At 48.3% G+C, this 13082-nt stretch overlaps 1 protein-coding gene across 1 annotated transcript in view; it reads left to right on the top strand.

Moving 5' to 3' along the window:
• LOC134042038 (serine/threonine-protein kinase pim-1-like) overlaps positions 1-9683 on the top strand; it is a 51035-nt gene extending 41352 nt beyond the window's left edge. The window contains exons 7-8 of the mRNA XM_062489112.1: positions 9051-9197; positions 9600-9683. Of these exons, the coding sequence (XP_062345096.1) occupies positions 9051-9197; positions 9600-9683 (231 nt within the window). The remainder of the gene's footprint in view (positions 1-9050; positions 9198-9599) is intronic.
• Positions 9684-13082: the final 3399 nt, after the last annotated feature.

The following is a 13082-nucleotide window of genomic DNA, read 5'->3' on the forward strand; positions in this document are numbered from 1 at the left end:
GTCCTGGGCAGGGGGAGCATCAGGGAGCACTTACCAGGGGACATGGGGGTGGCACAAAGGTGGGGTTAGGGCATGGGAGCCAACAGGGAAACAGGGTGGGAGTGACCGAAAAACTGAGAGACAGGGAGAGGGCAGGGGGCTGGCCCAGGGAACAGAACAGGGCTACATTGGCATGACAGAACAGGGCTTGCTATGAGAGAAGCCTCTCGTGTCTTCCTAACTAGGGAATGCCTTTTAGGGTCTCCACAGTGGGGTGTTTTGGGTTCAGTTTGAGTTTGGGTGGAGATACTGCTTTAGTGTAGTGGTTTTGGATTGTTAATTTGAATGTTTTTAGTTGTGAGATAGGATTAGGAGGAAGATAAAACAGGCTTAGCTTTAAATAATACAAAGACAAACTTTATTACCAGAAACTATAGGGGAAAAAAGAAGAAGAAAAATTAGAATAAAACTTCAGACTACTCTTCTTCTTTCCACACATTTGTTTTTTTTGCATTGACAGCATACAAAGAACAACTCAGTTAGTTTACCATTTCTAAAATAGTCATTTACTTGTTTCTTTCAGAGAGGAGATTCTTCAGCCTATAGAGATTTTTCATAAGAAACCATTTGTAAGTGGTCTTGCTGTTCTAGTGTTTAGCCGTCAGGGAGGATAGAGATCTGGTTATTATGTAATATTTTTTTTCTCAACTAACATTTTAATTCATAACTAATACTGAGGACCATATCAACTTATGAGGCACACTTAAAGGATTATAATAGTTGAAACAAAAGCTTACTCCACTTTTAAAAATAGAGGGTGTTTTTCTTCTTCTTCCCTAGGGAGAAGCAGGGGTTTTTTCACTATTTAAACCTAGGGCACTTACAGCAATTTTAACATTGGTTTATTTTAACACCAACGCTTCTTCTTACATCTAGAGTTAGAATCTTTAATCCACCCCATATTTTTTATGTGTTATAGGGAAACAACGGATTCTTTTCTATAGCATAAAAAAAAGGGAAGAATTTCAGTCTATGTCTTCCTTCCCTCAGCTGAGACTTGACTCTTCTCATACTTTGATTTTGGTGTTTTTTGTGCTGTTTTTGTACATATTATCATTTTGGTTCTCTGTTTTTTTTTCCACAGGACAGAGAATAAAGTATTTGTAAAGTCATATTTTGGGCAGTGAAAAAGTTAATATTTTGCCAGGGCAGGAGAGGGTTCTGTGATTGTTTTTAGGTGGGGCGGCCGGAGCTCTTTACCATAAGGAGCCTTCTAAGGCTGCGCCGGGGCCGGGCTGGGATTGTAGGGCCCGGCCAGAAAGCGGAGATGAGTTTTTTGGTTGTAAGGTTGTTTTTTGGCGTTTGCTGTATGTAGTGTTAGTGGTGGGCTGGTGGTTTTCCTTTTCCTTTTGCCAGCAGCCGAGGTTGGGGCCCTTGCCAGATCGGGGCCCAGCTGTCTCTCCCCCAGGCCGTGTGGGCGGTGAGGCAGGCCTTTTTTCCACCTTTATCTCTTACTGTTCACTTCCTCTTGCTGGAAACGGGATTGTTGGAACACTTTAGAGGAGACGGCTTATCCATAGTGTTCTGTTTTAAATTGTCTAAAACCGTGTGAGACAGATGGCTTCACATAGGAACATCCCCAGGGCTGCTGAGGGGAAGGCACCACTTTATTTGTTGTGAAGAGAAGTAATCAAAATCCGCAACCAACAAGCTGCAAGGCAGAACGGAGTGGGAATTACAGAAATAAAGGCCTTGAAAAGCAGCTTAGGAAAGCGGCTACTTCCTAGACAGTGCCAAACCCTCCGACCTGGCCTGGCCGGGCCCAGGGCTGGCTGCCCTTGGGAAGGGAAGGGAAAGGGATGGAGCTGGGGTGGGGGCTCTGTGGCCATGGAAACGAGAGAACCACGGGCCAGCGCGTCACAAAGGGGCAGCCCCGCAAGGGGCTGTGAAGGTTGTGGTTGACACGGACACAGTGGCAGGAGACACGTCTGGCTCTGCCTGTCTGTGCCGACTGCTGGCGATTGGAGTCACCCCACCTTGTTCTAGGGCTGGGGACCGGGCTCCTATCGCCGTCTGCTCCGAGACAGTTCCCAAATTCAACCCCAGGTACTTCTGCGAGACAGAAGCACGGGTTCAAAGATGGATTTTACTGGAAAAGGAAAGACCACGGAAGGAAAAGGTGAGGATAGAAAGGAGCTGAAAGGCCCGAGTCAAATGGAGACAAATTCCACCAGATTTCCGGGAAAATTGGTCCATGGTGGTCAGTTCTGGCTCTGTGTCAGAGTTGGTGGCTGTGAGCTACAGGTGATCTTGCCAGGACAGCCCTGGCATCACAACATTTTCTCATTAGCTTACTCATTATGTTTTGTCATTAGCGTCCTCTTCTTTTCACAGTAGCCAAATCACTCAAACTTTCAGTCAGGACAGGGACTGTGGCCACAGCTGACCACAAACTGGACACGGTCATGAGACGCAAGTTCTGTTCCTTTGTTTGCCACCAATGTCAGGTCTCACAACAGATAAATTTCCTGTTCTTCCTCTGCTTGCTAATTGGGTGTAACACTGAGAATGATATTAAGGTGCTATGAAAACGCCAGCAAGTCCTGCCTGCTTGCTGAGAGCTCTTTGTAGTTTGCAGAAACAGCAGTCACAGCTGTGTGGGTCTTTATTGGGTGTTCACAGAAGCCACACTAGAGAAGGAGTTTTTTTCCCCCTCTTCCCATTGGAGCCATCCAACTTTCTGTTCAGCCATGGTAACTCAATAGTGTTCAGAGGAATAGTTCACAGGCTAGGTCCTTGAGAAATGAAACCTAAGAAATTTTCTCCAAAGTTCAAGAATCCTGCAAATGCCCCACCCATTAGACGTGTTTATGATAAAGATGGGACTTCACCTAAATGAGTTCATCCCTTGTGAGGCTGGCTCAGCCTCCCACAGAGGTAAGGTGGGAGCTGGGCCGCTCTCTGGTGGGAGGAAGGGTCTTGTGCCAGCCTGGAGAGCCTGTGCACATTGCCAGGGAGCAGTTGTGCCCTGCAGGTGCCCCCTGCCATGAGCTGTGCTGCTGCCAGTGCCCCGTGGAGCTGTGGGGCTGCTGAGCTGTGGGGCAGGGAGAGGAGCAGGAGGCTGCATGTGCAGCTGAGCCATTGCTGGGAAGCACAGGGCTCTGGGCTCCCTGCTGTCCCAGAGCAGCCTAGAGGCCAGGGTGTTCCCCTGGGAGCTCTGTGGAAGTGGCTCAGGGTGTGATCCTGTGGCCTGCCTCAGGTGGCTGCTGTCAGGTGCATGTTTCCCTGTGCAGCTAGTTTCCAGGAAAGTTTCCAGGAAATGTCTTCTATGAAATATGGAGCTTCAGATGCTTTAGGTTTGCATTGCAGCCTCTGTTACAGTTTTATATCTCTACTTTCCAGGCCTGACTGGCTACCCTCTTGCCAAGAAGTTTTCCCTGGCAAATCCTTCTATGCTCCTTCCCTCCAAGCCATTGCCTCCCATCCAGAAGGACTCTCCTTCCACCAAGCCAAGCACGGTGTCCAGAGGAGAGCACGGGACTGGGAAAAACGGCACCGGCTGCGAGGATAAAATTAGAAATAACAGGGAGCTGAGTTCAGAAGGAAAAGAACAGATGGTAAGGAGACCGAGCTAAGTCCTGTGTGATAGATTTTCACTTTCTGCACTGTAAGCAGAGCTCAGAGAGCTTTTCCTGTGGTGTGAGCACATGGAACCAGCTGGGCCAAGGAAGAGCTCAGCTGGACACTGCACTTCTGGGAAGTGTCTGAGAACACGCTGCCTTTGCAATGGGTGTGTAGTGCAAACTTCACATCCTCAGCATGCATCAATGGCAGGAGAAGTCTTTGAATGGTTTCTGGGCTCTGTCATAATTCCTTGTCTGACTTATGACTGAGAAAAGCCCAAGAATCAGGCCAAGCTGCTTATGCTGTCCAATCTGGCCAAGCAAGCATGTTAGATTTTATAACCTACATGTATTTTTGAACCATGGCTGTGTCAGGGATATGTATTCCATCAGCTGTGTCTGCTTGCTAAGGAAAAAAGTAGTTTGCTGGAACAGGCAGTGCTACAAAGTCAGTTCCAGGTGGTCTCAGCTTTTGAGTTGTACAGCCATGGCCTTGTACACAGTTGTCTCTGATGCTATTTCTAGATTTCGTCAGCTTCTGGGCAGCTGTGTGCTCTGGCATGGCTTTGTCCAGAGGGAAGGGATGGGAGGTGGCCATGGGGAGAGCAGCTCAAAGCCCAGGCACACAATTTCCTTTGCAGCAGGGCCAGCACCTGCAGTTGTTTTGGGTTTACCATGGGGTGCAGGAGGAGGCAAATGAGCAACAGCATTGGCAAACAGAATGTCCAATCAAAGGCTGATGTACTTGATTCCAGCCTTGCTGAGGAAGGGCCCAATGTATTCCTGACAGGATCTAATCCTTCCACTGCAGTTCAAACAGGTCCTGATTTGGCCCTTTAGTTGTGCCAGAAATGATGGGATACTGAGGAAGGGCGTTCATCTGTCTCCACTGCCTCCACCTCCCTTCCTGGCCATGGCATGGGGGCCCTGGAGAAATTTGGGCAGGCAGAGACCTTCCAGAGAGCAGCAGGGCAGGGAGCTCTGCTGAACTTCCTAAATGCCAGTGAGCCTGAGATGATGGAGGTGTGGGAGCTGGAGAGCACGGAGCATCGCGAGAGCTCAGCAGCTTCTGGGCTGAAAGGCTGCTGGGCAACTGTAAGAGGGAAGGGCAGCAGCAGAAGAATTGAGGGGCTTGAGAAAAGCAGGTTCTGACATCCTGCAGAATGGCTTTGTGGGGACTTGGCTGGAGATCAGCACTGGCTGTGAGGTGCCTAAGAGGCAGGGAGAGAACAGTGATCTGAACCTGTTCCCATACCATCCAAAAGGCCAGTGGAGGCCGTGGCACCGCAGAACAACTTGATACCAAACATGTGGATTCCAGCTGGGATCATAGCCACACTTGCAGTGAACTGAGCCCAAGGAGAGAGTTGGCAAGTCTAGGGCATGAGCACGCCCTCACCACTTGCCTTTTCATTCCCCATGCTAGGCCAAGCTACTCCAGCAGTTTGACTGGTCTTTCCCTGCCAGGTCCCAGTTTAAAGCATGGCTAAATGTCTTCAGCCATCAGTGAGGAAGGGCTGAATGCTTCATCTGAGCACTTTGTACCACTCTTTCCAGGCATCCTTGCTGTATCCCAGAGGTGGGGATATGAAGAAGGGGTCATTGGGACTGCCTTTGGTCCCCCCTATACCCAAGGCAGTCAGTCCCCGTGTTGGCAGTGCTGCAGGGTCTCTGCGCAGCTCTGTGCAGCTGGATGTCCAAGAGTCCCAGGAGATGAGGTAAGCCAAGGTGTCTGCTGCTCCACTCTGCTGTTCAGCTCCCTCTTGCCATCTTGTGAGGTTCCTTTGCACAGTCAGCTCTCTCCCATGTATTTAGGCAAACCTCTGTGTATTCACCATTTGGCCCATCCGTGATGATCCAGCTCCATGTCAAACCCCACACCATGTGTCCCAAGAGCAGAGGTGGTGGTGGTGGGGAAGAGGAGGCAGGGCTTAAAAGCATCTGAAGATGGGTCCTCTGCTGGGCTTGGTATTGATTCCCTCTGTAATGTTTGTGGTGTCATTTGGGAGCTGTATTGCACAGCTCTGGATCCTGCAGATCTTTGAATACTGTGATCCTTGACTGGCAACTTCAGCCCTGGAAAACTCTGTTTGGCCAAATATTGGATGCTGGAGGGGTGTCTCTGTCTTTACGTGCTGCTTCTGTAAATGTCAGGCATAATTTCTCTGTGCCTGGGACGGCGCTGTGAAATGAGAACCCAGCTATATTTTCCGGGTATAGATGTAAAATCCTATCAATGTTTAATATTTAGGTCTGGGATTAAAACAGAGAGGGCAAGGAGGTAGAGAAGAGCTATAGTACTGTACCTGATGGGAAGATATTGGCTTGAATATATATGAGAAAATGTAGCTGTCAATGTAGCTTATCTGAAGGACAGCAATAATGAAGGAGTCACAAAAATGTCATTCCAACTGGAAAGCTTTGGTAGTGCATTGAAAGTGCAATGTGAATACCCTTGCCTAGCAGTTGAGTTGGTAAAAGGCTTTTCCTTCTTGAGACAGCCATGAGGTGGAATATCCTTCTCAGGATACTGCCGTGTTCGGACCACATGTAGCACGAGACTGGTACCAGTGAAAGCCACAAGCAGGCAAAGTCAAGCTTTGTCAGCAGAACCAAAGTAGCTGCCCTCCATGCAGACTCGTGTCTCAGCTTAGCAGCTCCTGCTGCTTGAGGGAGGCTGTAGGAGCCCCTTGGCTCCAAAAGGAAAGTCAGCAGAATTGGGGAGTTATGGTGCAAGTTGAGGAATGACTGCTGAGTTTCAGCTGGAGCTTGGCCAGCTCTGCCTGGCTGCAGCAACTGAATGCTTAAGGACAATTAATGAGCTTTGCATCTTGTTGGCTTGATGTGTTGCATTTTCTTCTTCATCAGAGGCACCAAGCAAGGAAGGATTGCTACACCTGTTCCTTCCCTTCTCTTTCTCCCTCCTCATATGTTCTTGTGTTTTCCATTTTCTCAAGGCCACGATCAAGCAGCAGCGTCAGAGTGAAGAAGTCTGAACATGCAGGTAGGTACAGGGCATGTCTGTCTTAAAATTACTACTAGAACCTTGAATTAGAGGTGATATTTTGAAAGCTTTGTTAAAAATCATTCTTTTAAAAATTTCTTTAAACTCATTTGAATTATTTGATGGGCTCAGTGGACTATCCCAGAGCCCAGTCACTGGGAGTGTGCTGCAGTGGTGTAGTGAAAATTCCTGTATTGTGAATCTTGAGTGGCAAGAGCTGGATTGGGACCTTGGGGCCCTGGAAGTGCAGTGCAGGAAAAGTCCATCCAGCACACGCCTTTTATCTCCATGCAGTCTTTCTCATGTCAGAATTAGCAGAGAAGAAGAAGGCATTTATCAGGAAATTAGAAATCCTCTCAATCCATCCTCCTGCCCTTGAAGGAGATAACATTTCCTTGAGGCAGATTCTGAACTGAAACCTTTGACATCTGAAAGAGAGTCATGGACTATCAAAGCCATTGCCTGGTTTTGCTCTGGGAGAAAGAGGGGAAACCTTCTGTGAGAGAAAGTCCTTTTGAATTTTCCAGTTATGGAGATGGAAACTTCCAAAGGGATGCAGCCTATGCAGGGTCTGAGTTTGTCGTCCTATGACAGCACAAGCCCAGAGCCACCTGTGGAATGTTCACAATGACAAATCTCTTGCCTGACTGTCTCTGCCTGTGTCAGTGTTGCAGGCTGAGGCTGGGGGAGGAGATGCCTTCTGCCTTGTCCCTCTGTCCCTGCCTTGCCTGATCCCTGACAAGTAGAATTGTGCCAGACAAACTGCGGTCTCTGGTGCATCTGTGCCAGCCAATGCCTTTGAGTTGAAAGCCTCCATCAATGCCTGTTGTTGTTGTTGTTCCTTTGCCATTTTGGAGCATGTCACGATAGGAGAGATGAAATTTGAAGACATAATTAGCTGATGAAGAAAGCAGATGAGATTTCCAGGTCCCTTTGCTCTGGGTTATTTCTGAGAAATCCTGGGTTTTGCCCCTTTGGAATGACTCCTTAATTGGTGATATGCAGCTGGAATGCTTAATGCAGCTAGGGAGAAGTATTGCTCAGTAAGTAAGGTGATGTTTTTGCTGGATTCATTTTGGACTAGAAATGTGCAATTTCGTTAAATATTACCTGTTGTGCTTTCATAAATTGACCTGTACATTCTCTATGGATAAATAAAAGATTCGTTTAAGGATGTTCTTCTTTTTATGATCTGCCGTCTTCCATTTCCATCAAGGAAAGTTTGAATTGCTTTTAACTGCCATGATGAGAAATGTTTTGATGCAGGTCTTGTTTATACTGGATTTGGGTGTGTCTGCAGGAAAGAAAGCAGGGAATAAAACCCACGGGACAAGTATTTGAGCAGAAGTGGAACGTTTGAAAGCTAATTTGTTCCCTAAAGATTTGGGCTCCTTGAATACTGAGGATATGTAATGGGGAGCGCAAAGCTTCCTTTACTTGTAACATGGGGTGCCATTGTTCTTGTACCATCACTTCCTTTGTTGTAAAGCAAAATAAAAGCAACCAAGAAAACCCAACCCAGAACCGAGTGGGACTTAGAGAAACAAAGGCCCTGAAAACTAGCATCTGAAAACAACTACTTCCTAGGTGTAATTGTCAAATACTTGTGATCACTGTGGTTTGCCAACTGTTTGGAAGGAAAGGGATCCCAAAGTACTTGATGGGCAATGAGTAATACATAAGGAAAGGAGTAGAAGCTCTCTCTCCTGGCTTGCCAGCTCCATACCGTTCAGAGGAATTACAGTGATGGTAGTTTCATGGAAAAAACATCAACAACAACAAAAAACCACAAAGTGATTTTCTGATTAATTCAAAACTCCCGTGTATTCCTCATCAATTAGATGATTGTTTGTAAAGGTGGGAGTTCACCTAACTCACTTTTTCCCTCGTGAGCCTGGCTCAGCCTCCCACAGAGGTAAGGTGGGAGCTGGGCCGCTCTCTGGTGGGAGGAAGGGTCTTGTGCCAGCCTGGAGAGCCTGTGCACATTGCCAGGGAGCAGTTGTGCCCTGCAGGTGCCCCCTGCCATGAGCTGTGCTGCTGCCAGTGCCCCGTGGAGCTGTGGGGCTGCTGAGCTGTGGGGCAGGGAGAGGAGCAGGAGGCTGCATGTGCAGCTGAGCCATTGCTGGGAAGCACAGGGCTCTGGGCTCCCTGCTGTCCCAGGGCAGCCCAGCGGCCAGGGAGTTCCCCTGGGAGATCTGTGGAAGTGGCTCAGGGTATCCTGTGGCCTGCCTCAGGTGGCTGCTGTCAGGTGCATGTTTCCCTGTGCAGCAAGTTTCCAGGAAAGTTTCCAGGAAATGTGTCCCATGAAACATGGAGCTTCTGATGTTTTAGGTTTACATTGCAGCCTCTGTTACATTTTGTTTTCCCACTTTGCAGGCCTGAGTGGTGACTTTATTGCCGAGAATCTTTCTGGGTCACCTCCCTCTATGCTCCTTCCCTCCAAGCCGTTGCCTCCCATCCGGAAGGGCTCTCCTTCCTGCAAGCCAATCATAATGTGCAGTGGAGAGGAAGAGAAAGGGAAAGATGGCACTGGCTACAAAGATATCAGTAGAAACAGTGCGGAGCTGAGTTCAGAGGGAAAAGGGAGTGAGGTAAGGATACCAAGCTAAGTCCTGTGTGATAGATTTTCAGTTTCTGCACTGTAGTGATTCCTAGAGAGGCTGATCTGGAAGAGAGACCACGCATAGTTAAAGGAATACAGTAGGTGATAATTAAGAGGCCTTAAAAGGATACACCTTGGGCAGTACAAGAGCCTGGCCCGGGCTACACCCAGGAGGGATCCAAGATGGATCCCGCTCATGAGTTTTTACACTTTTATAACCTTTGGTCAACTTATATAGTAGGGGTTAATTGTCCAGTTACAGCTTCAGGTCACCAAGTCCCATCCTTCTGGTCCACTCCCGGTGCTTTCCCATTGTTTATGATTTTTGGGTAATGGTTGTCCTTGATTCTTAAGCTGGAAAAAGATTGCTGTGTCTAACTGCCCTGAGAAGAGAACCTACCAACACTTAATACGAAGTTCAGAGTCCCACACCAAGTCAGCACAGAATCTGAGGAAAGTGAAAGCTAAAACTTAAAGCATCAACAGGAGGGAGTCTGAGAGCTTTTCCTGTGGGCTAAGCCCATGGAGGCAGCTCAGCCAAGGAAGAGCTCAGCTGGACACTGCACTTCAGGCTGTCTTTGCAATGAGTGTGTAGTGCAGACTTCACAATCCTCAGCATGTACCAATAGCAGGAGAGGTCTTTGAATGGTTTCTGGGTTCTGTCATGGCTTTTCCTCTGTCATATGGCTGAGAAAACACCAAAAGCAAGTCAGGGCAGCAAAAGTTGCCCAAAAGGGAAACCATCCTTCTGCATTTAGTAACGTAAGGGTAACTTTGAACCATGTCTAAGCCTTGGTGTTTTTATTCTGTCAACTCTGGCTGGCTGGGAAGGAAGAAGTTGTTTGCTAGAACAGGCGGTGCTACAAAGTCAGTTCCAGGTGGTCTCAGCTTTTGAGTTGTACAGCCATGGCCTTCTACACAGTTGTCTCTGATGCTATTTCTAGATTTCGTCAGCTTCTGGGCAGCTGTGTGCTCTGGCATGGCTTTGTCCAGAGAGAAGGGATGGGAGGTGGCCATGGGGAGAGCAGCCCCAAGCCCAGGCACACGATTGCCTTTGCAGCAGGGCCAGCACCTGCAGTTGTTTTGGGTTTGCCATGGGGTGCAGGAGGAGGCAAATGAGCAACAGCATTGGCAAACAGAATGTCCAATCAAAGGCTGATGTACTTGATTCCAGCCTTGCTGAGGAAGGGCCCAATGTATTCCTGACAGGATCTAATCCTTCCACTGCAGTTCAAACAGGTCCTGATTTGGCCCTTTAGTTGTGCCAGAAATGATGGGATACTGAGGAAGGGCGTTCATCTGTCTCCACTGCCTCCACCTCCCTTCCTGGCCATGGCATGGGGGCCCTGGAGAAATTTGGGCAGGCAGAGACCTTCCAGAGAGCAGCAGGGCAGGGAGCTCTGCTGAACTTCCTAAATGCCAGTGAGCCTGAGATGATGGAGGTGTGGGAGCTGGAGAGCACGGAGCATCGCGAGAGCTCAGCAGCTTCTGGGCTGAAAGGCTGCTGGGCAACTGTAAGAGGGAAGGGCAGCAGCAGAAGAATTGAGGGGCTTGAGAAAAGCAGGTTCTGACATCCTGCAGAATGGCTTTGTGGGGACTTGGCTGGAGATCAGCACTGGCTGTGAGGTGCCTAAGAGGCAGGGAGAGAACAGTGATCTGAACCTGTTCCCATACCATCCCAAAGGCCAGTAGAGGCCGTGGCACTGCAGAACATGGTGATACCAAACATGTGGATTCCAGCTGGGATCATAGCCACACTTGCAGTGAACTGAGCCCAAGGAGAGAGTTGGCAAGTCTAGGGCATGAGCACGCCCTCGCCACTTGCCTTTTCATTCCCCATGCTAGGCCAAGCTACTCCAGCAGTTTGACTGGTCTTTCCCTGCCAGGTCCCAGTTAAAAGCATGGCTAAATTTCTTCAGCCATCAGTGAGGAAGGGCTGAATGCTTCATCTGAGCACTCTGTACCACTCTTTCCAGGCATCCTTGCTGTATCCCAGAGGTGGGGATATGAAGAAGGGGTCATTGGGACTGCCTTTGATCCCCCCTATACCCAAGGCAGTCAGTCCCAGTGTTGGCAGTGCTGCAGGGTCTCTGCTCAGCTCTGTGCAGCTGGATGTCCAAGAGTCCCAGGAGATGAGGTAAGCCAAGGTGTCTGCTGCTCCACTCTGCTGTTCAGCTCCCTCTTGCCATCTTGTGAGGTTCCTTTGCACAGTCAGCTGTCTCCCATGTATTTAGGCAAACCTCTGTGTATTCACCATTTGGCCCATTCGTGATGATCCAGCTCCATGTCAAACCCCACACCATGTGTCCCAAGAGCAGAGGTGGTGGTGGTGGGGAAGAGGAGGCAGGGCTTAAAAGCATCTGAAGATGGGTCCTCTGCTGGGCTTGGTATTGATTCCCTCTGTAATGTTTGTGGTGTCATTTGGGAGCTGTATTGCATGCCTCTGGATCCTGCAGATCTTTGAATACTGTGATCCTTGACTGGCAACTTCAGCACCGGAAAACTCTGTTTGGCCAAATATTGGATGCTGGAGGGGTGTCTCTGTCTTTACGTGCTGCTTCTGTAAATGTCAGGCATAATTTCTCTGTGCCTGGGACGACACTGTGAATTGAGAACCCAGCTATATTTTCTGGGTATAGATGTAAAATCCTATCAATGTTTAATATTTAGGTCTGGGATTAAAACAGAGAGGGCAAGGAGGTAGAGAAGAGCTATAGTACTGTACCTGATGGGAAGATATTGGCTTGTATATATGTGAGAAAATGTAGCTGTCAATGTAGCTTATCTGAAGGACAGCAATAATGAAGGAGTCACAAAAATGTCATTCCAACTGGAAAGCTTTGGTAGTGCATTGAAAGTGCAATGTGAATACCCTTGCCTAGCAGTTGAGTTGGAAAAAGGCTTTTCCTTCTTGAGACAGCCATGAGGTGGAATATCCTTCTCAGGATACTGCCGTGTTCGGACCACATGTAGCACGAGACTGGTACCAGTGAAAGCCACAAGCAGGCAAAGTCAAGCTTTGTCAGCAGAACCAAAGTAGCTGCCCTCCATGCAGACTCGTGTCTCAGCTTAGCAGCTCCTGCTGCTTGAGGGAGGCTGTAGGAGCCCCTTGGCTCCAAAAGGAAAGTCAGCAGAACTGGGGAGTTATGATGCAAGTTGAGGAATTACTGCTGAGTTTCAGCTGGAGCTTGGCCAGCTCTGCCTGGCTGCAGCAACTGAATGCTTAAGGACAATTAATGAGCTTTGCATCTTGTTGGCTTGATGTGTTGCATTTTCTCCTTCATCAGAGGGACCAAGCAAGGAAGGATTGCTACACCTGTTCCTTCCCTTCTCTTTCTCCCTCCTCATATGTTCTTGTGTTTTCCATTTTCTCCAGGCCACGATCAAGCAGCAGCATCAAAGAGAAGAAGTCTGAACATGCATGTAGGTACAGGGCATGTCTGTCTTAAAATGACTATTGGAATCTAGACTCGGAGGTGACCTTTTGAAAGGTTTATTAAACACCATTCCTTTCAGAATTTCTTTAAATTTGTTTCACTCCTTGATGGGCTCAGTGGACTCTCCTGGAGTGCAGTCACTGGGAGTGTGCTGTAGTGGTGCAGTGAGAATTCCTGCATTGTGAATTCTTGAGTGGGAGGAGCTGCAGTGGGACCTTGGGATCCTGGAAGTGCAGTGCAGGAAACAGAAGCATTCGTCTCCATCCTTCACATGCCTTTTATCTCCATGCAGTGTTTCTCATGTCACAATTTGTAGAAAAAAATTATGCATTTTTCTGGAAATTAGAAATATTCCCACTCATTTCTCTTGCCCAGTAAAGTGAAAAAACCTGTCCTTGGGGCAGATATTCAGCTGAAACCTTTCAGATCCATAGGAG

This window comes from Cinclus cinclus, chromosome 3 (assembly GCF_963662255.1).
Source record: "Cinclus cinclus chromosome 3, bCinCin1.1, whole genome shotgun sequence".
Lineage (NCBI taxonomy): Eukaryota > Metazoa > Chordata > Aves > Passeriformes > Cinclidae > Cinclus > Cinclus cinclus.